The following is a 22,014-nucleotide window of genomic DNA, read 5'->3' on the forward strand; positions in this document are numbered from 1 at the left end:
CAAAAAAGGCGTTAGTTAAAAGTCAAGCGTCAAAATGAGGGATTTTTGCATTGGGACACAATGATACACAAGGAATTAATGAAGAAACAAACCATGGATTTCACACTGGAAATTTAAATATTAAAGTGAACCTACTGGCTGGCAGAATACCTTGTTGCACCACTACAGGTGTTCGAATGATGGTCTTGCCAAGGGTTGACTGCTGCAGTGGTGTCCGGATCACTGTCATCCCGGGGCGCAGCGGTGTACCCTGCACTACCTGTGCACACCAAAGAGGAGACCATGTGTAAACTTAGGGAAAAAGCCCCTGAAATATGCCCTGAATTATTTTCCTTGTGTGTTTTAATTTTCCCAATTGAAGGGAACTGTTGTACCTCTTTGGAATAAAGGACCCATACACACCATTGCTGAGAGGAGCCAAAAACATTGAAAAGTGATTAGCCAGAAGTTTTACTATCTGCCAGTAACTTAAAATCTATGCACCCACTTTTTTTTTTGAGTTAAATAACCAGAAAAACATCTTACTTGTGAAGTGCTTGTTGTTCCTAGCGTCCCTGTGGTGTTTGGCCTAATGGTTACAGTTGCTGTCCTTGGCTGGAATGAAGTAAAGGTTTGACTTGCACCTGTAGTTGATGGAATGATACCCAATACCTTTTGCTGAACTTGAACCACACCTAATTAAAGAAAAATTGAGCATTCATTAATGACATAATGGCCAGCAAAATAGGTAACTGCAACTCCAGGGTGGCATTTAGAACTCAGTCTCCAGGTTTCTAGAATGCCTTTGAGCCTTTCAACACGTCTTGGGAGAGCCTTTGTCATATTGTAAAAAGAAGCAGCATCATACTTTATCAGTAGTCCAGCTTCAAGTAGTTTAAATAGTCCATTTTAAGTTAGGAAACAGATATTTTAGAAAAGGTTAAGGAAAGTATGAACTTCGCTAATATCAGTTTGATGGTAACTGCAAAGTCCTTGCATTGACAGGGTGCCACAAATTAGTGTTATACAACCATTAAAAGCTATAATCTGATTAATTTCAAATGTAGAGAACAGTTTAAACACCTTTCACCTACAACATGTGGTGCTGAAGAAAACAGGCAATGCTTCTCCTGTCACCTAAGAAATTTCAATACAAAATCTGCAGCCTTCATGACTTGCTCAAATGCTAAATATGATGGAGACAGAGAATTGGGCTTTTCTGTTCAACATACATTCACAAATCTCAAAATATTAAGTCCTCTTCTTGAGGCAAGAATCAAAAATGCTAATCTTAGTCTGGAGCCATACTCCTCATCAGTGAAGAGCAGCTGTAGGCATTAATATTTTTGTGAAGAAAGTTGCTTTGTTGATTTAGATAACAAAAAAAAAGCATGCTTCATTCCACATTGTTCAAAATAAAGCTCCTAATTTTGTGCTAGGAAATGCAGAATAATTTATAGGCAAAATCTTGCATTTTTTCCCTTCCAGACACAAATATGTAACACAGGGGGAACAAGCTGTGGAAACTTGTATTTATATATATATATAAAATATTTTTCCCCCTTCAAGTCGCAGTTTACTTCACTGGGAAAATAGTGTCAAAGGAGAATTAAGCAGCAAGCTGGAATACAATTTTTATTCAGTTCCCTTTGCCCTACCTCCTTGAGTTGATGGCACATTGACGGCAACAATCTTGCTGTTTGCAGGGAGTGGCAGCTTAGTTATCACTTTCCCTGCCATCGTTACTGGGCTGCCTGAGAGCTGGAAGGTCTGCCCTGTGCTGGCAATGGTTGTGGCTGAGGTGGCAGCTGTGCTAGTGGCTATTGAGGCACACAGAACAGGCAGGTTTAGAGCAGAATAATTAGTCAATGAAATGACTGTTTTTCAAGTATGAAACAGCAAACTACAGGATTACTTTTACATTTTTGTTTTTTTTGAATGTGTCATGCTTTCTTTGGTAAAGATTCTTTTTTGGAAACAGTATGTTACACCATAAAATGCTTTAATGAATGATTACTAGTACAAAAACTGTAAGTAATGAATGAGACAAGTCAGAAATGAGACTTCCTACCAAGTCAAAACAAGTGAAAACTAGACAGGTATAATCTCAGAAATGTCCTTCTGGCACAGCAGGAGTTAAGAGCAAAGATAACGAGAAATGTAATAATGCTGCATATTTGGAGGAGATGTGATGTGTATATAGAATGTGATGTATACACAGGATGAACTCCAGCACATGTTCCTTCCATGACAAATGGCTCCTTACCTGTTGAAGATTGGCCTTGTTTAACCCAAGTAGCAAAAGTTTGATGGAAATTCTTGTTCTGTTGGAATGTTACTGTAGCTGGAGAACCCACTTTAGTGGTGAGTACTACTTTGGTTCCTGTGGGGACAGGGCCTGTCAGAGGGCCCACCATGACTTTCTGTGGTGTGGAGACTGTGGTTGCAGGGCTGCTGGCTGTGGTGGCTGCAGGGACCACACCTCCTGCAGGGATCTGCTTCTGCTGTTCCAGCCGTTTCTATGGAATTTAGGAAAAAAAAATGGAATAAAGGGATAATTAGTATTTTCAGATTTTGCAACATAAACATTGTCTCTACCCAGTACTGAGAGAAAAAGGCCTCTGGTAGGATTTTAGTTTAAATTGTAGAGGATTGAAGAATAGGCTCCTTGACCTCCAGAACTAAAAATATGCTTAGAATACACAGCCAGAAATTTTCATTTATAGCAACTTTAAAAACCTTATCAGTTTATGTTAATTTCACTCCACATTTTACTTAAAAAAAAAAAAACCCTCAACATATTAATTTGTCTCAGATTAATCAGAAAGATTAGAAAAAAAATCGAAGAATTTCCATCTATATTTGGCTTTGACCATGTGCATACATCTAGGTCAGTAATTGGTATATCATCATCAACACAGAGTTTACTATTAGCATTCCTAAATTTAGAGCTTCCTGCACTGAGATCCTGCCAGTAACCGAAAAAACCAGACTTTCATTCTGCTTCACCATTGAGAATGCAATTTTAAAAAATATTCTTTTAAATGTAAATCCAGTTTGCAGCCTGCTTAAAAAAATTAGGTTCAAAATCCCTTACCTTACCTAGTGACCTTCTGTGCTGTAACTGTTGAAAAGGCACATTTCATCTAGAGAGCCCCTTTGTGAAGGGATTGTATCAGTAGGCTCTTCTAAAATTATGTCAACTAATCTAACATTTTTTCCTATGTTACTGGAATTATCTCTGTATTTATTTAATTTGAATTCCAGCACTATAGTAATGCCCACAAATCAGAAGCACTCATTCACTACTTGGGTTTTTGTCAGGGAAGATGAAATGAAAAAGGAATAAGTTGGGAAAAAGCACTGTTCTTAATAATGTATGTGAAATACCAACATGGCATCGGGTTTCCTAAGGGCATACATTTATATATAAATACATACACATATCTACATAAATTTAAATAAAATTATTAATGGGCTTAACTCAGAAAAGATAGAATAAAATCAAAAGATTTGAGTGAAGCATGAAGCATGAACATGCAGTTGTATTCCCAAGTCAGCTGTATTCCAAGGCAGCTTTCCATTACACATAGAACACTGAGGACCTCGCCTGGAAATGGGTGCTTCCCAGCCTTCTTTTAAAATGGAAACAAACTACACCTTTCTAAAGCGTTATAAATGACGTGGGGGGAAAAAAAGGCAATCCAGAACAAACCTTTGCTTTAACCCTGTTTCAAAATAACAAATGTACACAGTGGCAGCAGCATTGTTTGATGGCTTAATTTGCAGTTGGCGCTATTTGAGAAATGGTGTAAGCAAGGGATAAGTTCATTTCCCAGCCTGTGATGCATGTGGTGAGCAGTGCAGTTGCTGACTGGTGGGACAACCAACAGCTCCCCACCTGCTGGGCAGCCAAACGTTGGTGTTTTAGCTGAGCCTCCAATTGGGCCTTGAATTCCTCTGCCTTCTTCTGTTCACTAACCTTAGCCTGTTGTTCAACTGCCTGTGCCTTTTCCTTCTCCACCCTGCCAAAGACACAACCAAAAGTAAGTTATACCACCACATAAAATCCAACCATCAAACTGCATTCGTTTCTATCGAATTTAATTGCTCTCATAAGAGCAACTGTTGAGACAGAAGATCATTGAAAAACTGGTCACGGCTTTAAAAATATTTCAAAATAAACTACTGAAGTTGCATGCAACATCCCTGAAACATCCTGATGCTAAACTACTGCAACATCTTACAGGAAACTATTAATCAAAACTGGAATTTATAATTACATCTGAGACTGCAAGGAACCCATGTAATAACATATATTTAAAATTATTCTTTCCAAGAGATTCAAAAATCTTGTTCCAACTCTAAGCATGTGATACTGAAAATATGCACCTTATGACTTGAATATTCTCAGGCTCAATTTACTTGTGCATAGTTATTTTCTTTGGATTATAGAAGTATTTAACAAATACTGTATAAAGTCATGCCAAAAGCAGCCTAAAGCCTTTCCATGAATTACAGTAGTAGCCTTTTAGCATATAATAGTGGTTAGTTCATAAGCATGGAAAAATTAACATAGTATTAGTTCTAACAAATCTGAAATATCTGCATACCTTAGTTTTGGTACCAGCAAATAGTTAAGCTTTATAACTTTAAGCTTGACTATCATTAACAAAGGGCCCAGTAAAAATACAACATGGATGTGTTTTTAGTGATCAGAGTGACCAAGTCCGTGTTCTCTAGGAGGAACTTTTATTTAACAATCATACAAATTAAGACTACTTTCTTTAAAAGTTCACTTGAGTTTGTTTACCTTTCAGCAAATGCCCTGATCTCCCACAGTTCCAATTCCTCCTCTGCTACCCAAGTTTCCATTATAACAGGGCCTGTTTGCTTGGGTGTTTCTGGCCTTTTTGGCCTGAGGGCACTTGATCGAAGTCCCTTCCTCTGGGGTGTTGGAGTTTCTTTAGAGAACAGTCAAAACACACACATTAAGCTATACTGTAAAATGAAATTGAAGTGTAAACCAAGATTAAGAGATTTCAGTCCCATTTTATAAACAGGAAGGCCTTTCAGCTTCAGATAAATCATGTCCATTTGTTAAATGCAGTATTTGTTTCCCGGTAGGTAAATGAGTCGTTCAGGCAAGCTGCATTTGCTCCCTTGATGGTTTGAATTAGCATAAAGATACAGCTACCTTAGATCTAGATTATCTTACCTCAGGATTACAGGGAGGGGGGAAATGTCTAAACAAACGAACAAACAAACAAACCAACCAACCTTTTGGAGCCTCTGGAACACCAATGGGACAAATGATTTTTCTTATACAGTACTCTGACCGGATCCCATACGGACCAACATCTCTCCGCTTGATTATTTCTGTTGTTGTAATTTCAGTTTCAGTTGTTTCTGCAACAAATGAGTCCCAGTACATTAATAAAAGAAACAAATAAAGCTATATCTCCAATCAACCCAACATACTCAAGGCAAAGAATCAGTAAACAAAATTCAAATGCCACAGCTGACAGCAAGCCTTTATAGAAATGTTTTGAGGGAGTGAAATACTCAGAATTTACAGCAAAAGCTTTTGCAAAGAAATTTAAAATAACAATACCTGTCCTTGTGGTTCCTCCCCCAGGTGGAGCTTTTGCTGCCATATCATCCCACTTGAGACATGCCCACAATAATCTCAACATCAGGCTCACTCCAGCCAAAGATTTGACTGTTTGGAGTCGATACCTAATGACAGAAAATGACTTATATTTTAAAATCAACTTAAAATACCCAACCAAACCATCAGGACAAAGGTTTTCCATTCTACTTTTACTGAACAATATAAAAAACTGAATCATAAATAGCAAAATTTGCATGTTTGGGCACAAACCTGTGTATCACTTGTATTTTAAAAATCAAGTCATTTCATCACATTCTACACTTTTTCTCAAAAATGTAAAATATGTACCTCCAAGTGATCCCAAAAGTTGGTCTTGGCGATGGATATGGCCAGATATCCAAGGCAGGCTTTGCATTGTAATTGAAATAAGGAACCTCTCTGATACCTCCTCTCCTGGCCAGCTTTTTTAAGTCATCATTGGGTAAAACAAATATGCTTTTTTTACTGCTTTTGGTAACAAATTTCCTATAAGATGGTAAGGCAGTTCCAGAACGAGTTTTTTTGGGTCTTGCAAATTTCATTAACTTCACTTTGTCTTTTGTGGAATATTCTTTGCTGACAGTCATAGAAGTCACCAATGTGCCTTCTGGGGTGGTCAGTGAATCGGTGACCGTTGTTGTAACCACCGTTTTACTGTGCTCTTGGACAGAGATGAAATCAGAGTTACTGTCTGCGGATGGAGTGGTGAGCTTGGTCACAGTGGTGGTGGTGGTGACAGTGGTGGTGGCGCAGTTTTCTGTAGATGAAACAACTGTGGTTTTCTCATCACTGGCAGCTCCAGTCTCTGCGACTTTAAACACCGTTTTGGACTCTGTGGACACAGTTGAGGTTGTGGTAGTCACTTCAGTAATAACAGTTTTTATTTTACTTTCTCCATTAATATTTTCCATTTTATAGGTCTGTACACCATTCTGGTCAGCAAAGTGACTCCTCAAGCTGGATTCCTCACATGAGATTACAGGTGATGGAGCAACTTTCTTCTCCTCAGCTGCTTCAGTTTCCATGGATTCTGTTTCTCTGTTCAGGTTATTTTCTTTACAGACAGGCTGTGTTGGTGGGGAAGCAGAGCCAATACTGGCAGATCTCTCCGGAGAAAGCTGGTTTTCTTCAGTTTTCTGCACATACTTGAGAACTTCATCTGGTGGCTGAAGACTCTCTCCAGACTCAGATTCAAGTGAACTCCGCAGATGTGACTTCAAGTCCACATTATTTTTATCCTTGGTGTCCTCTCCTCCCATGATGCCACCATTCATGAATGGTTTTACTGAAGATTCCTTAAAAGTCAATGGTTTTATTTCATGTTCTGGAATGGATTTATTAATATTATTAACTTTTGGTTCGATATCACCCCCGGCCTTAGCTTCACAGGTATTTTTCACTAAGCAGTCATCATTTGATAATGCTTTGATGTCATTGTCTTTTCCATTCATTTGAAATGATGATTTTTCTTTTTCTAAGTCTGTCTCAGTTTCTTCATCTTTATTATTCTTTTTATCAGTAACAGTATTTACATTTGTCTGATCAAGATATTTGTTCATGGTACCTGTCTCCACTTTCAGTTCCTGACCTTTCTTTTGACCATTCGCCTCTGTTAGTTTAGAGCTCAGTAAATCCTCATTAATATGTTCCCCATCCATGTGTTCCAGAGTTTGACTTTCACGGTTTCTTTCAGAAATCAGCCCTGTTTTAAACGATTCTAGATTTTTATTAGCTGATTTTTGGTGAAATACCATCTTTTCAGATTTACTTTCAGCCTTTACAGGAGCAATTTCTTCCTCCATTTCACTTTCTTGAGAGGACATTGTTTCCATATGGCTTTTTATCATATAATTGTTTTCTGGATCTTTGCTCTGCTGTTCAGAATTCCCTTCTGAGTCTGGTTTTTCAAGAGTGGCCACAGCATCTCTTCTACAGCTGCTTTCAGGTACCACTGGCCCTAAGTTTTCAAGTTCTCGCTGAGATACTCTGGTAATAGGTAGCTTTTGTTTCAAGGGTTTTTCATTTGTTTCTGAAACATCCCATTTGATTCTGCCTTCTGCACTGGTTTGTTTCAAGCCATCCACTAAAGAGCTCTCAGACTCTCCAAGAGCCTCTTGTCCTTGACACTTAGCAGCAGCCAAAGGTTCAGGATTGTTTTCTTTGCCATCATTCTGAATGGAGCTGTCTCCTTCAGAGGATTGAGGGGAGTCTTCATCCGGCAGCTGCCCTTCTCCTTTTGAGAGCCTGTTTGACAAAGGCAAAGAAGGCTCATCTTCATTCCCAGTTTTGGTACAGGAGATGCTGCTGATGGGCAAACAGTCCTGTTCTGCATCTTCGGCTTGGGTCTTGTCTGAAATACAGCTTTGATCTTGGGAAGAACTGTCAAACTGGCTTCCTTCTTTTCCCTTCCTCATTTGTAGCTCATCTGCATTTTTCTGGGGGCTTACAGATCGAATGCCCCCAGTCTTAGCACCAGCCTCTAGCTTAATCTTTTCTAGACGTTGTTTTTCTTCCAGTGTAAATTGTTTTATTCGCCTCTCCAGGAGTCCATCTAATTTTGATGATTTTACTTTCCGTTTGTAGCAAGTCCTTAAATGAAATCCCTCACTGACATTGATTATATCCCGCTTACAATGACTTTCCTCATCTTTTATGGACGATTCAATTTTCACATCATCTACATCCATAGGTTCTTCCTTAATGACTTTATCATTTTCACCATCGATGTCTTTTTCCACTGTGAAGAAGAAGTAACTCTGAGTCAGTGAGCTCCCCAACAATGAATACTAAATTATATTTTTACATTAAGTACTAAGAAATAAATGCATATTTAGCATATTAATAGATTTCAATAAAAAAAGGAACAAAAACTTCAGACACTACTACAATGGATAATAGGCAATCATTTAACTGAGACATTTTAGATGTCTTGAAAAAATCTGTTACAGTGTTTCAGTAGTTATTTCTGAGGTTCTATGCTTTTACTCATGCAATGGTGTCATGAACAGCAGTTTCAGAATAACAAAAGATTATTACCTGTGTCTTTGGCCTGATCTAAGTTTTCAGAAATTGTGTCAACTTCTACTTTTTCTTCACGCAACTTTTCTTCTTTTACTTGTACTTTCTCCAAGGTTTCTGAGACATCTGCTTTGTCTTTTGCTTGCAGATCCCAAGAATCCTTTGCTCTGTCTTTCTCTGTTTTTATCTTAGTTGGACCTTTTCGTTTATCCAAGTTGCACTTTTCATCTTCACTCTTTGCTATTAACAAATTAAATTATTTCAATTATCCAGAGTATTTTTTGTACTCTGCCACATTTGAATGTATGCCAGTTTACTTCTCAAATCATCTGCATACCATTAGTGAAATTCAGAAAGAAAATTCAGTATCCAGTGGTAACACCATAGATTAAACAGTGCACTATCAAATATATCTATACATCCCCCCAAAATTTAAGATGTTATTTTTTGGTTTTGATTCTCTACATAATTTTTATCTACCTTTAATTTAAATAAGGATATACAAAGATGCACAAGTATTACACACAACATAATTGAAATAATTTAATGTAGCTAAAAAGTATCTGTGATGACTGAACAGGTTACACCGACAAAGATCAGCAGATACCCACAAAAGCTTTGCTGGAACAAAACTATTCCTAAAGGCTCCTTAAGAAATACCACACACAAATTAACTGAAATTAAAAAAATATAAGCAATGCAGACACTTACTTGATAGCAATTTTCTGTAATTTGCATTAGTATTTCCTGGCAGTTTGGGCATAAACCTGTGGACATAGGTTTTACTAATCCAGCTCCAGCCACCATATCCTGTTACTCTATATTCCTCTCCTTTTTGCTTCCAAACCTGTAAATATTTTTAAAATCGTAATATTAATGATGCTAATTGCTGCATTATTAATGTTTACATTTAAAAACCAAAAGATGATTTAAAAAACCTCCGAATTTTTACACACTTTTCCAAGCAAGCTGAAGTATATTTGTGAAATAATGTACTAAAATTGAAGATATATTTGCTGATAATTAAATTGCTCTATCACAGTAACACCTAAAAGCCTCGTTTATTTATGCAATAGTGAGAATCTATTTACCTAAAAGCTGAAAGATTATAGGAGTTTTTGAATCAACCTGTATGCTTGTTACAAGTGTAGAGCAAAGAACTATTCCAACAAAAGTAGTTAGTATCTACCGTAGGACAGTATAAAGAGGTTTCTATAGTAGTTTCCATCATATTAGACAACCTCCAAATGGTAGCTAGGCTGGATTTTTTGGGGAGAGGGAGTGGGTATGGGACAGACATACAGACAAGATTCCAATAACCACCAAAACCTTCCATTAGGAAAGGCTGCATTTGCAGACCATTTATCTCTCACTCCAGGCAGTGTCAGTAAGAGCATGACACAGATCAAATTCAGTTCAGACCAGGATTATGTGCTTGAATACATGGCCATGGTTCCTACTCCCATGGCAGGCAGTAACACAAGGACATGAACATTGTAAACTTAAACGAAAACAGAAAAAGAGTCAGAAATCAACAGTTTCTGTATTTTCTTTGTTCTTCCCACAAAAGAAACGCTCACCTGGTGTTTGACAGGAAATGTGTATTTCACCCATGTAGCTTGCTGCATTGTTTCTTCTTCTTCTTGTTTTCTCTCTTTTTTTTTTACTTTCTCCTTTTCTTCTCTTTCTATTGCTGTCATTCTGCGTAATCTATTCCGTACAGATTTAAGTGCATTTAAGTACAGAATCGTGCAAGCAAATATAAGAAGTCAACAGCACATAATACTCCTTTGAAGAAGTTTAAATATCTGAAGTTAAGAGGAATGCCCACTATCAGGTTTTAGGTATTACTTGTAACAGGAACATCACTTTCTTTTGCGATTTCAATGAGGCAAACACAGCTGGATGCAACTGTGTCTAACACAGACATCTATTTTCTGCTCCTATGACAAAATGAAAGACAAAACTCAGACTCCACTGAACTGAGAGTGTTGAAATATGCTCTTCTCTTCTCCCAGAGTTTTAGCACTTTTGAAACTGTGGCTCAGAAAAACGCAGGAGCAATGACACTTTTAAATATTGTCATGGTTTTTCAGTGTTTCTGGTTGAGAAAAAACACTTCAAGTGCTGAAGTTTCAATTTAAACGTAATTCTTACAGACTTAAAGGAACTAGCAATTGCAAACCAAAGTAAAATTCTCATAATGCAAAATATTTTAGTATTTATTAATTTTACCTCGTGTGCCCCAAGGATTCTCGCCAGATAGGCAGCATGACAACTGGTTTGATTGCACACTCCAATATAGCCAGTGCTAGTGCAAATTCTCTGGGTTTGCTGCACATCTGAACAGCCTTAATCCAGTTAGACCTAAATTGGAAAGAAGAAAAAGATATGAAATATTTACACGCACTAATATAGCTCGCCATTTTAAGAAGATTTAATGGTAGGATAAAAACTCCTGTATTAGTACTTTACTCAAATGTACAACCCTTTTAGCCTCCATCTTAAACAGACATCATATTTTATTATACTGAATGCTTGGAAATCACAGATTTGAAAAAAACAAAGACCATTGCTTATTAACACTGCTAGCAAAACCACAAGTAAAACACGAGAATATGTATTTCCATTTATTAATTTACCTGTGAGAAGCCCAATTAGGGTGAAGGAAGGATGCTGGGATATTGTTTTCTAGCTGAATAATGGTCAGCCTCAGGGTGGATATGGTCAGAACTTTGGAGCCATGAACAGATCCGTTCCACTTGAACTCTCCAGCTGGAGTCAGGCAGAATTTGTGTGAGAGGTGTCGCCTCTTGTCGTGGTCTTCCCTGTGCTGGTGCTTGTTCAAAGCAAAGGAATTGGTTGCATATTGATTGTGATAAACACGGTACTTCCCCTCCTGCCCCAGTTTGAAATAATTGTTGATATTTCCTTTAGTCACAACATCCTTCTTGGTGTTCACTCGGGAGACTTCACCTTGAGAGTTGACCACCAGAACCTTATGAAAGTAATATTGGAAATTTAAATGAATCTTTAAAACCATTCCTTCTATTTACTTATGATTTAGGCTTCAAATGTCTATCTATAAAAGAATAAAAATACCCTGCATCAGTTTGTAGAAGCAAGTAACTGTTTATCCAATACAGCAATATATGTACTTCAATGGCTGTCTATAGAGCTAGGATATTCCCAGGATCAACTTTAACATTAAAAAAATCACCATCCAGGCTCCTCAGACCAAACAGGAGCCTGTTTTGTTGCTCTGATTATGCCTATGGAGGAAGAGAGCCTTGGGAAAAGAGCTTCACTAAACTCAGGTAAGCTGTGAACCCCCTTCTCACAGAATTCAGACAGGTAGCTTAGCAAACAAGTATCCTGGACTCTGAAAACATGGCATGGATAACATCACTAGACTAATTTGTTTGTCAATAAATGCACCAAATGTTAACTTATAAGGAAAAATCAGTTAATAGAAATAAAATTAATATACCAAATAATATGCATACAATTAACTGCAAAAAAGTCCCAACAGTCAAACACTTCCTTCCTGGAAAAATTTGGCTACTTAAAAAGAACAGAACCAAAACAACAAACAACCCAGTCATATAAAACAACTACACCAGTGCATTGGGTCAGTGTCATATCACTCTGTAGAGAGCACCCAAGACAGGAAGAGCAAAGGAGAAGGGGGAAAAAGCTTCCCGTGATATTACAATTTCACCATTTGCTAATTTTTTTTTAAGTACCTCCATTGCCTGCCAATACCCATTTTTTAAACTTTTAAATAAAATTTGGTATTGTTTAAAGAAATTATCATCTTTCCAGAACATTTTTTGCAGTTGAGTTTTCCAAGATGTGCACAAACCTCTCTGGTTTCTTTATATAACTTATTTGCTTCATTTGCTGCAGCAGCAACCTGCTGGCTTTTCATCTGGCTCAGTTTGCTATCTGGATTTCTCAATCTGGTGAGCATCCGTGTTGAGCCTGGCATGCCCTTCCCTGCACCTGGAGAATCACTTCTGTCACCATTGGATTTCTCTCCTGCCCAGGGAAAAAAAAGGCTTTTAAAACAAACTTAAGAATTGGAAGTTTTCTATTGATGTATGGAAGTTACGAAAAAAACAGAAAAGTTTAGTGAAAAGATGCATAAAATGAAAGTTGGAGACATCACTGTCATTATCCTTATCATTATCATTATTATTATCATCATCATTATTATTATTACCTATGTCCTCTGAAGCCTGGGATCCCCTCTCTGCATTTTCAGCATCATCAAGAGTCTTAATGGAGTCATTCTGCCCAGAGTCCAGCTCGCTGCCACTGCTGTTCTCAACATCTGGCTGTGGAGGTGCAGCAAACCTACTGCTGGGGATCATCTGACCAGTTTCTTCTACAAAAGAACAACTTCAGTTTTAGTTTTTTCTTTTGAATTGGATCAATGCAACCTTTTAAAGTTTTCATCAAAAAAAGGCAGATGAACATGTTTTGCTGGACTGAAGGGAAACAAGTATAAAATATTAATTCCCTTCAGAGCACTGTATCCATGAAAGTATTTTTTGTTTTGTTCCAAGCAGTTTCAACTTCTACATCTCTGAAGAACTGAAATTCATACCTGTATTTAAAATACATTCATATTTTATCCAAGACAGTTTTTTTTCTATAGATACACAGAGAACCCTCTACTGAGAGTGTTTTGCATTTAAAATTCATAAAACTTGGTCCTCCTGCAGCTTCTGATTTTCTCTTTTAATTTTCTTGAGCTTTAGCTGTTCTTCAAAGCACACACCTTTCAGTTCCCCTCGTTTTCCATTGAGTCTTTGATTGTCTCTTCTTCAGCACCTTAATTCTGAGGAATCCCACAGATTTCTGTTCCATTGGCACCACTGTAAGTATCAGCCCACTCAAAATATCAGCCCCTTCCTGATCTGATGGGTCTTAATGTGGCTTCAAATGGGTTCCTGGCCCCCAGCTGTCCTTGTTACAGCGTCTTGACAGCTCTGGACTTTGTGGTCACCTCACCTGTTGTGCTGCCCCAGTAGGAACTTTTGACTAAATATCAGTGAATTGCAGCTACCTTGAAATAAATCCCTCCAGCTTCCCAGTAGGAACAAGCCCTCATCCCTCAAAACAGCAAACCCAGCAATGTCTTCTGAGGTTTGTGCCAAAGACAGTTCAGCTGTTTAAAAACTACAAGATCTGCCTGTTTCCAGAATTCTTCCAAAACATCAGGGATTCTGATGTTGTTAAGAAAAGTGACAGAACAAAATCTGTTTCTTGTGAAATAATCACTTCTAGCAGAAGGATGGATCAGGTAAATATTCTGGAATTCTTAGAGAATCCCTAATCTGAATGCATCGTGATTTTCTGACTTTGCCAAATGGGTGACCACCACTGTTTGATCCATTTCCCTTTTTGCTGTAAGGAAAAATGGACCTGTTTCCATGGCGGTTGTTTGGAGGAGAGTAGAAGCACCCAAACCAGACTCTTAATAAAGATTAATATCCTAATTACATTTAACAGGGATGGTGACAGACATTCTCATCTACCTCTGCATTTTACTCATGTTTTCCCCCTCTTTTGGCAGTAACTGCGTCACTGATCCTGGTTCAGTATCTCTCCCTCTCTCTGAAAGAAGAGTCTCAAACTGAAATTTCATAGCAAGAACACAAACATCACTGTGAATATAGTGAATTAGACATAAAGAAAAACCCTCTCCACACACTTTCCTACAAAAGAAGAGCTCACTAATTTACAACTCATGTAGAAGCTTTGGAAGGAGAAAAGTACTTGTGAAACCATAATAAATAATGATATATATATAAGTGAATCTTTGAAATAAAATACAAACTCATAAAAGTGTCTGAAACAAAATTATAGGATATGTATCTTTTCCAATAACCCTCTACATAGTTATTTTAACTTTAAAAGGGAATAAAAATAGGAGAACTGGCAAAAATATTTGGTCATGTATCTAAAATATATGGTTTTTGTCTCGTACATGAGGATACTTCCTATACTTAAAAAGTGTATTATGAGGCTTGCAGATTATAGATTAATCTTAGCTTTCATTTTGTCCACATGTTAAGAAAGTTTATTACAAGGCTTGGATGTACTGACTTTCATAAGTTGAAAAGCTGCAGACTGTGACTGCATGGAGAACTATTTCTGTAGGAGAGAAAACATTTACTACCCCTTTTTAAAACATAACCCACCAAGTATGTCCACATCACACATTAGAGTATGTTTTGATTTTTAAGAACTGAGAATAAAATCCTGATCATTTCAATGGTGATCAGCTGTTTAAAACAACATTTGGTTATGTAGTACATCTTGTAACAGAATATAATTCTAAATGTAATATAAAGTAATTCTAAAATAGTATACTTATAGTTTATGTTACATCTAATCAACTCCCACTTACTCCTAAAGCAAGAGTAAGTTTGTCTGGTTTTAAACAGTGTATATTATTACATTTGAGTCACTGACATGGCAGAACAAAACATGTTAAAATACAATAACCCTTGTGCTTATAATTCTGAAATCTGTTTAAAATTTCTAACATGACAATTTTAATCATTTCAGTGCAATGGTTTATACATGTGAATGAAAATGCTTCGTTTGTTAGTAATTTACACAGTAAATGAGAGGTTAAAATAATAAACAAGCCATCAGCAAATTAGAATTTGAAATAAACTTTGAGAAGATGCTAGTGATCATTATGGATCACTATGGAAAAATAAAATATACAGAAAATAGAAAATAAAAAGCTTAGCCATAGTCATCTTTGAAAGGCATGGAAATAAATGCTAATGTCATGGTGGACCACAAATTTCAAGCACTAGTTGCAAGAAAATTAACTTTGAAATGTTAATAATGACAATGTAGCAGTAAAGGATGGCACTGCAAGCGAACAGCATGAGTGATATACACTGGGAATGGTTTTAGTGGACATATCAGAGAGAAAAACAGATTCCCCAAATTACAGAGGCATTGGTAACAGTGCCTTCTGTACCTGAGAGTTCCAGAGGGAGCTCTGATGCCACCTTCTTCTCTGCCACGTTGTTGCTATCAAGGGTTTCTGACTGACACCCCACTGCGTCCTTCCCTTCAGAGCAACTATTCTCTCCTGCAGAAGGATTTGTGGTGTTGTCATCAGTGCTTGAGGTCACAGAGTTACTTTTTTCCCCAACGACTGTTGCCTCTATAGTAAAACGCACAACAAAACTTTAGGGATGTTCTTTATTATGCCTTAGGATGTCATTTGGCATCATCCATAGAAACAACTTCAGAAGCTTTATTTGATAATGCTGAAAATTAGCGAGCTTTCTCCTTCCTTTTTTTTTTGCTATGAGATAGTATTGTCTCAGAATCAAAGAACAAACCAGTTGCGATGAGGAAAAAGTTGAAAATCATGTAATATGGCTTGCTACAAACATGTTGATCACAACCTGTAAGTGCCTCCTGTACCTCAAGGCAGGGTATCTAGGAGCCAGCTGTATAGAAGTAGGAAAATTGGTGAAATTACTTAACAAGAACAACTCCAACATACAAGCACAAAGGAACTAACAAATACTACCTATTACTAAAGTATCTTGGATAATCATACAGAGAAAGTATCACATTAACACTTACAGAAATGTGGGGTTCACTTCACTTAAATGGAGCTGTTAAAGCACAGTCAGAGTTTCTTTACCTTCTGTTTTCTCTTTTTCCATGTCTTGCTCATTGGGCATTTCCTCAATTTTATCCTGGTCTCCAGATTCTTCCTTGTCTCTCTCAGCATCTGTCTGGTCATTATCTACATCACTTTTGGGCTTTTCTGCTTCCTCATCTCCTGTGTTTTTATCTTCCGCTATTTCTCCTTTTCTTGCTCTGATAATGTCCAAAATTTCATCTACAATATAAAGCATGTTGTCAGCATGAAAAAACAAACCACCTACAGAGCCATGGAGCACAAATAACATGACATAAATCCTGCTTCTGATGATGATAAACTAGATTTGATTCAAAGTGCAGCATCTATTCCCATCACATAAAATATTCCTACCATTTGCTGCAGAAAGGAAAGACGACTTGTTGCCCCTTGCTTTGTTTGTAAGATCTTCTGTCACATCCATGTGCCGGTGAACTTCTTCACGCATCTCATCCAGGGTTTTGCATAGGTCAGCTTCCCAGTAATCCTTGTCCAGGCATTCAATTAACTCTGCCAGCTGGATCTTTGTGCTGTAGTACCAGATTTTCTTATCCTTCTCACTTTCTGAATCTTCCTCTCTGTAGGAGTATTTAAAAAATATTGATTTTAAAATACCTGGATAAATGACAAAAATTACTATCAGTCTGTTTTCTGCAGAGAATGATTAAATGTCAATACCTGAGTGTGAATAAACAAATCACATCGCTCATATGCACCCAGTCTAATATCAATATTCAATTATCAATATTCGTTTCTTGTTTCCTTCCCTTTCTTCACCCCCTCAGTTCTCACAACAACTACCTCAGGAAAGCTTTGAAGTCTCCTTAAAACTGGTTTGTCCAATCTGACAACAAGGTTTATTCTCATTATATTTATTATTACTGTAACCAGTAATTTACTACTAACCCTGAAACAATTTGAAAGTCCAGAATCCATAATGGTAGTTTCTGACAGCGTATTCAGGGAAGAGCACAGTTAGGGAATTCGAAGTATAAGAACATCACATTCATAAAATATTTTATATTGGCATCCTACAGCATCCATCTCTGAGAGCACCAGTAAGGGATGAGTCATAACACAACCCATTTGAAAAGATATGGGGATTTCCACATTTTTTCTACAGTACTCCATGACCCCATGAGCCCAGAATTACTGGTGCCAACATCACCTCAGCAGGGCCACGGACCCAAGGGAGCTCCATAAATACCTCAGGTAATAGGCTCTCCTGGAGGCTGCAGAGCACAGGGAGGATGCTCCAAGTGGTTCTGCAGCTGGTGGATTTCAGCTTGGCTTGTTCCATCCTGTTGAGCAGCAGCAGCCAGATCCAGGCTGGCATGAACCCAAGCACTATTTCCACAGCACATCCCAGTGCTCCCCACACCTTGTGGGTGACACTGATTGACCAGTCTGGCCTTCACCTGGGCAAAGGAACTAAACTACTGCTGCACTTGCACCCCGTTACAGCACTGCAGGCCTGTGGCTACTGAGGATCCTAATCCAGAGCGCTGACAGCAATGGGAAGCTGACTAAGTCTCAAAGATCTGCCCTTGTAGGGTTTGTTGCAGGTTCCTCTCTACTGGTTGCCTTCCCATGGCTTATACATTAAAAATGGCACAAACTGGCCTCAGGGATTCAAAAAGACAAACAACCTTAAGGCAACTTGATCGCTGTTGGTCTACTGCCTCCTACACTGTGTTTGTGAAACAATTAATATTTGCAACTCAAACAGAACACTACTGAAATAAGGTGGTTATGAAGTTAATAATGGCAATATTACTCAAAATTCAACTACTAACTAACTTGTCAAAACCATTATTACACAACTGGCTTTTGGTTTTGATGATAAAACCTGGTGTATTGCAAAGAAACTTTGCATCTCTCTCATAAAGGGCTTTACTCATGAAAAGCAACTAATTCTGCTTTACCCATTTGTTCCTCTAAACTGCCAACATTCCATTAGTTTTACCCACACCAACCTGTTAAGTTTGACAAGTTTTCTCAGAAAACAGTTCATTTCAGCAAGACTGTCACATACAACACACCAAAATACTACAGCTGAACACTGACAATCATTTGACTCTATGGAATATTCTAGGCCTGTAAACTCCCATGTTGAAAAAAAATTACTGTTTAAACTATGTTTCCTCTAAACCACGAGTTATTTACTAACAACAATAGGAACAACAGCACTTTCATTACCAGTGGTGAACTAAAGCCACAGAAGAGGAAGATAGAGGCAAACACCCAAAAACCAAGATGGAAAGGGAGATGAGAATGCAAGAATAGGGCTTTACATAGTGAGAGGAAATAAAAGGATGAAACAAAATGCTTAACTAAAAAGGACAGGGAATGGGTGCCTTCTGAGCTTTCCCTGGCGAGTTTCCAAGGGAAGTGGCAAGTGCAAGACCCTGGCAAAGCAGCAGCTGTAAGGCTGCTCTGCTCCTGACAAACGTTAACTGCAGAATATGAATGCTGTTTTTATTTTATTTCTTAACTGACCAAAAAGGGAACTTGAACCTTTCATTTTGAACCCCTCTAGTGTAGCTGTTACAGGATTATTTGCTAGAGAGATAATGCCATTTATACATCCTCTTACATGACCTAGATATGAACGCTTTATATAGAATCAGAGAGTCACTTTGGATGGAAAAGACCTTTGAGATCAAGTCCAATATATTCTTATCTCTCCATGAAGGAAGGCCATGCCTGCATCCATCTGCCAGACAAGCAGCCTGTACACATTGCTTCAATTTTGATGGTGATCAACCAAGTGTTTTCTTATTTTCATGTTTCTCCCCCCATTCAGCAAATCTGAGATTGCTCTAGCTGCACTAATGGAGCCAGGGTACGTGTGTCACCTGAACATCCCAAGCAGCATCTGGCTTTCCCCTTCCCATCAGCCCTTTCTATTCTAGGTTCGCAAGGTTTCATTGGACTGAAAAGCAATTAACTGCTGTTTTCAATTTCCCTGGATAACTCAAGAAAAAGCCTTCTGCACCAGTAAAGGTTTGCTGTATTGCAGGCCAGTAAACCCTGAGGCTCAGTGCACAGAGCTGAGAGAGACATCATACTACTGAGAGTATTCTGCAGAAAGCACCTGGAGCTAATCCTTCCATGCGTGATTGGAGTCCTGCCCACTAAAGAACTGCTCAGATAATATTCTGGATACAGACAATGAGGTTATCCAAGAGTATTTTAATACCCTTCTACTTCATTTATACCAGGGTTTGAGCATAGAGTTTGTTTTGAACTGAAGGCTATCACAACGTCAGCAAGAGAATTTCAGGAATTAAAGAGTTTTCTATTGGAAAAGCACAGGCAGAAAATCAAATGGCACAAACTGGTTGGTCTGTGTGCTTACACCAAACTCATCTCCACCCAAACTTCTTTCCAAGATTCAGATTGTGCCAGGGGAAGACTTGGAGCACACAGCAGAAATCAATCCATGCACTCTATTTTGGCCAACTTAGGTAAGACCTACATGAACAATTATATGATTCCAGCTAACTTTCCCTTAATGTCTTTTTGTGTTTACTAAAGGGACACGACTTTTACCCTCTGAAGAAATCAGAGGGGCTGTCATAAAAAGATGGAAAGATGAAAAGCTGCACAAGGACCAGTTCCCAACGTTTTTTCAGACAAGCCAGACAGATTTGCCAGCTTGGTGCTGGACAGGTCTGCTGAACCTCCAGAGGACTCAGCTGAGTCACAGACAATGTGTGAGGCCAAGGAGGGGAAAAAGAATCACATGACTATTTCCTACCTCTTTCAGCCTCCCTGGCTGCCAGGAACTATTCACTGGCAGGCTGCAGAGACAAGTTCAAAGACTGATAAAAGCAACATAGAAGATGCTACAAACTCTAAAGTAAGGTGATAACAAAATATTTAGTACTAGTAGTAGCAGGTATTTCCTGCATTACATGATGATACAGTTGGAAACTGAAGAATTCAGGAAATTGTTTAAAGCAATCTATTCAAATGAAGACCCAAACCCTTGTTAATTAATTGTAGAAAATAGAGGAGGACCCCCCCAAGAACATAAACAGCATTACAAATCTTACAGAAGAAAAGCTGAAACTGCTTTTGACTGTCGAGGAAGATCCATACAACTCAGGAATAACAATGTGTGTCCTATTTCTGCTATCAAAATGAAAGCCAAACAGTGTTTCATTATATTCTTTCACAGCTAGTTGATAAATCCAAAGCATCTCAGTATTTCTATAAAGATAAACTTGTTAAAACACTGCAGCAGCTTACTAGGACAATGCAAGTCAAAGTCCCAAATTTCCTGAGTTATTAACTTGCAGAAATGATCTTCACAAGTGAAACAAATGCAATTGACCCAGAGGCATCATCCTTAATTTGTAAACAGCTTGAAACAAAAACCTTGGGAATTAATTTGTTCTTGGCCTGTTTTTTGTTTTAATCTTGTTGATATTTGTTCATGAGGAGACCCCTTCAGTGTCCACGTTTCCATCTTTGTAAAACAGAAGAGGTGGAAAGAGAAACAAACCCACAATGATGGGCTTAAACAAGGCAAATGATGGAAATAAAAGTATCAGGGAACAAGTCTTCGAAATCCTTTAAAAGGTAGGAAAACCAGCAGCAGGTTGAATTTATGACATTTAAAGGGGGAGAGGGGAGAAGAAGTAAAAAGCCCTAAAAACCCTTTTGAGAAACAAAACCACCAAGAATTTAGGATTTCAGGTCTGTAATCCTCCTGGGCAGGATTTCAAATCAGTATTTGTGCAGATTATTTTTAGATCTACTAGTTTCCTCTGATACATTTGATCACATGGCATTGGGGAATACACTTCATTCATTTTAATAAAGTTGATATGATAATATAGTTTCATGAATCTCAGGTTTTAGCATTTGGCAGTTATCCTTCAAGTTACCCTTCAGTTATCCAAGATACCAGCTGTGGTTTGATCTTGTTCAGTGTGTAGATATACAGACATATATATATAGAGAGAGAGAGAGATAAATATATATATATGTATATGCAAAGCAGTTGGGTTTGCAATACAGCATGCTTACTGAATTTAAAAACTGGAAGTACAGAGTTTAATGTCTATGTGAGTTATTACAGTTGCATTTCCCTGGAATTAAGTTGTGTAGTACTTGTGCCCCCTTATGAAATAATTTGCCCACATAACACCTCAAAGGAATGCAAAATATTGGGTTTTTAAAAACTCAATACATTTAACTTTTGAAGATATCTCTTCTAGTGCAGTTAAAATTATTACCAATGTGCTAGAAAGAACACATGTGCAGATGTCAAACGATCATGAAGCACCTGCATGATTCATTTTAGTTTGAAATATGTTGAAGTATTGCCTGTATCAAAACCTTCTGAACATCAGATACTCCAGTGGGAAAAAACATTGTTTCACAGACCAAGTTTGGTTAAAAATAATTACCTATCTGCCCACATACAGGGAGGAAACAAAGTCTGCCTATTTATCTCAAAATCAGCTCCTGAGCGATCTGGATTTTTTTACATTAATTCCCAGATCTCTGCCAGTACAGGAGAGCACTGAAGACAAACCCATCTTTAGAACAGCCTTTTTCTCAAGAGTTCGAGTGGAAATATACAAAAACCATGCAGAGGAAAGCATAAGTTATTAAAGCATAAGTAACTAGAGCAAAAAGAATCCCAGTTACATGT

General features: G+C 37.8%; 1 protein-coding gene across 12 annotated transcripts in view; it reads right to left on the reverse strand.

Moving 5' to 3' along the window:
• Nucleotides 1-22,014, reverse strand: part of BPTF (bromodomain PHD finger transcription factor) — a 54,055-nt gene that overhangs the window by 17,528 nt on the left and 14,513 nt on the right. For 4 of the 12 annotated variants that reach the window (XM_042025461.1, XM_042025454.1, XM_042025464.1 and 1 more), the window contains exons 3-21: nt 16,698-16,921; nt 16,344-16,544; nt 15,663-15,851; nt 12,876-13,040; nt 12,516-12,691; nt 11,293-11,648; nt 10,886-11,017; nt 10,231-10,360; nt 9,362-9,497; nt 8,669-8,890; nt 5,942-8,369; nt 5,594-5,718; nt 5,260-5,388; nt 4,793-4,943; nt 3,881-4,004; nt 2,246-2,498; nt 1,638-1,799; nt 526-674; nt 136-259 (exon numbers count right to left, since the gene is read on the reverse strand). In XM_042025461.1, coding sequence (XP_041881395.1) covers nt 136-259; nt 526-674; nt 1,638-1,799; nt 2,246-2,498; nt 3,881-4,004; nt 4,793-4,943; nt 5,260-5,388; nt 5,594-5,718; nt 5,942-8,369; nt 8,669-8,890; nt 9,362-9,497; nt 10,231-10,360; nt 10,886-11,017; nt 11,293-11,648; nt 12,516-12,691; nt 12,876-13,040; nt 15,663-15,851; nt 16,344-16,544; nt 16,698-16,921 — 5,576 coding nt within the window. The remainder of the gene's footprint in view (nt 1-135; nt 260-525; nt 675-1,637; nt 1,800-2,245; nt 2,499-3,880; nt 4,005-4,792; nt 4,944-5,259; nt 5,389-5,593; nt 5,719-5,941; nt 8,370-8,668; nt 8,891-9,361; nt 9,498-10,230; nt 10,361-10,885; nt 11,018-11,292; nt 11,649-12,515; nt 12,692-12,875; nt 13,041-15,662; nt 15,852-16,343; nt 16,545-16,697; nt 16,922-22,014) is intronic. The other 8 variants (XM_042025466.1, XM_042025465.1, XM_042025458.1 and 5 more) reach the window with 7 other exon arrangements.

The sequence above is a fragment of the Corvus kubaryi genome, unplaced genomic scaffold, assembly GCF_017639235.1.
Source record: "Corvus kubaryi isolate FWS band 111438036 unplaced genomic scaffold, C.kubaryi_AGA036_p1.0 37272, whole genome shotgun sequence".
Taxonomy (NCBI): Eukaryota; Metazoa; Chordata; class Aves; order Passeriformes; family Corvidae; genus Corvus; species Corvus kubaryi.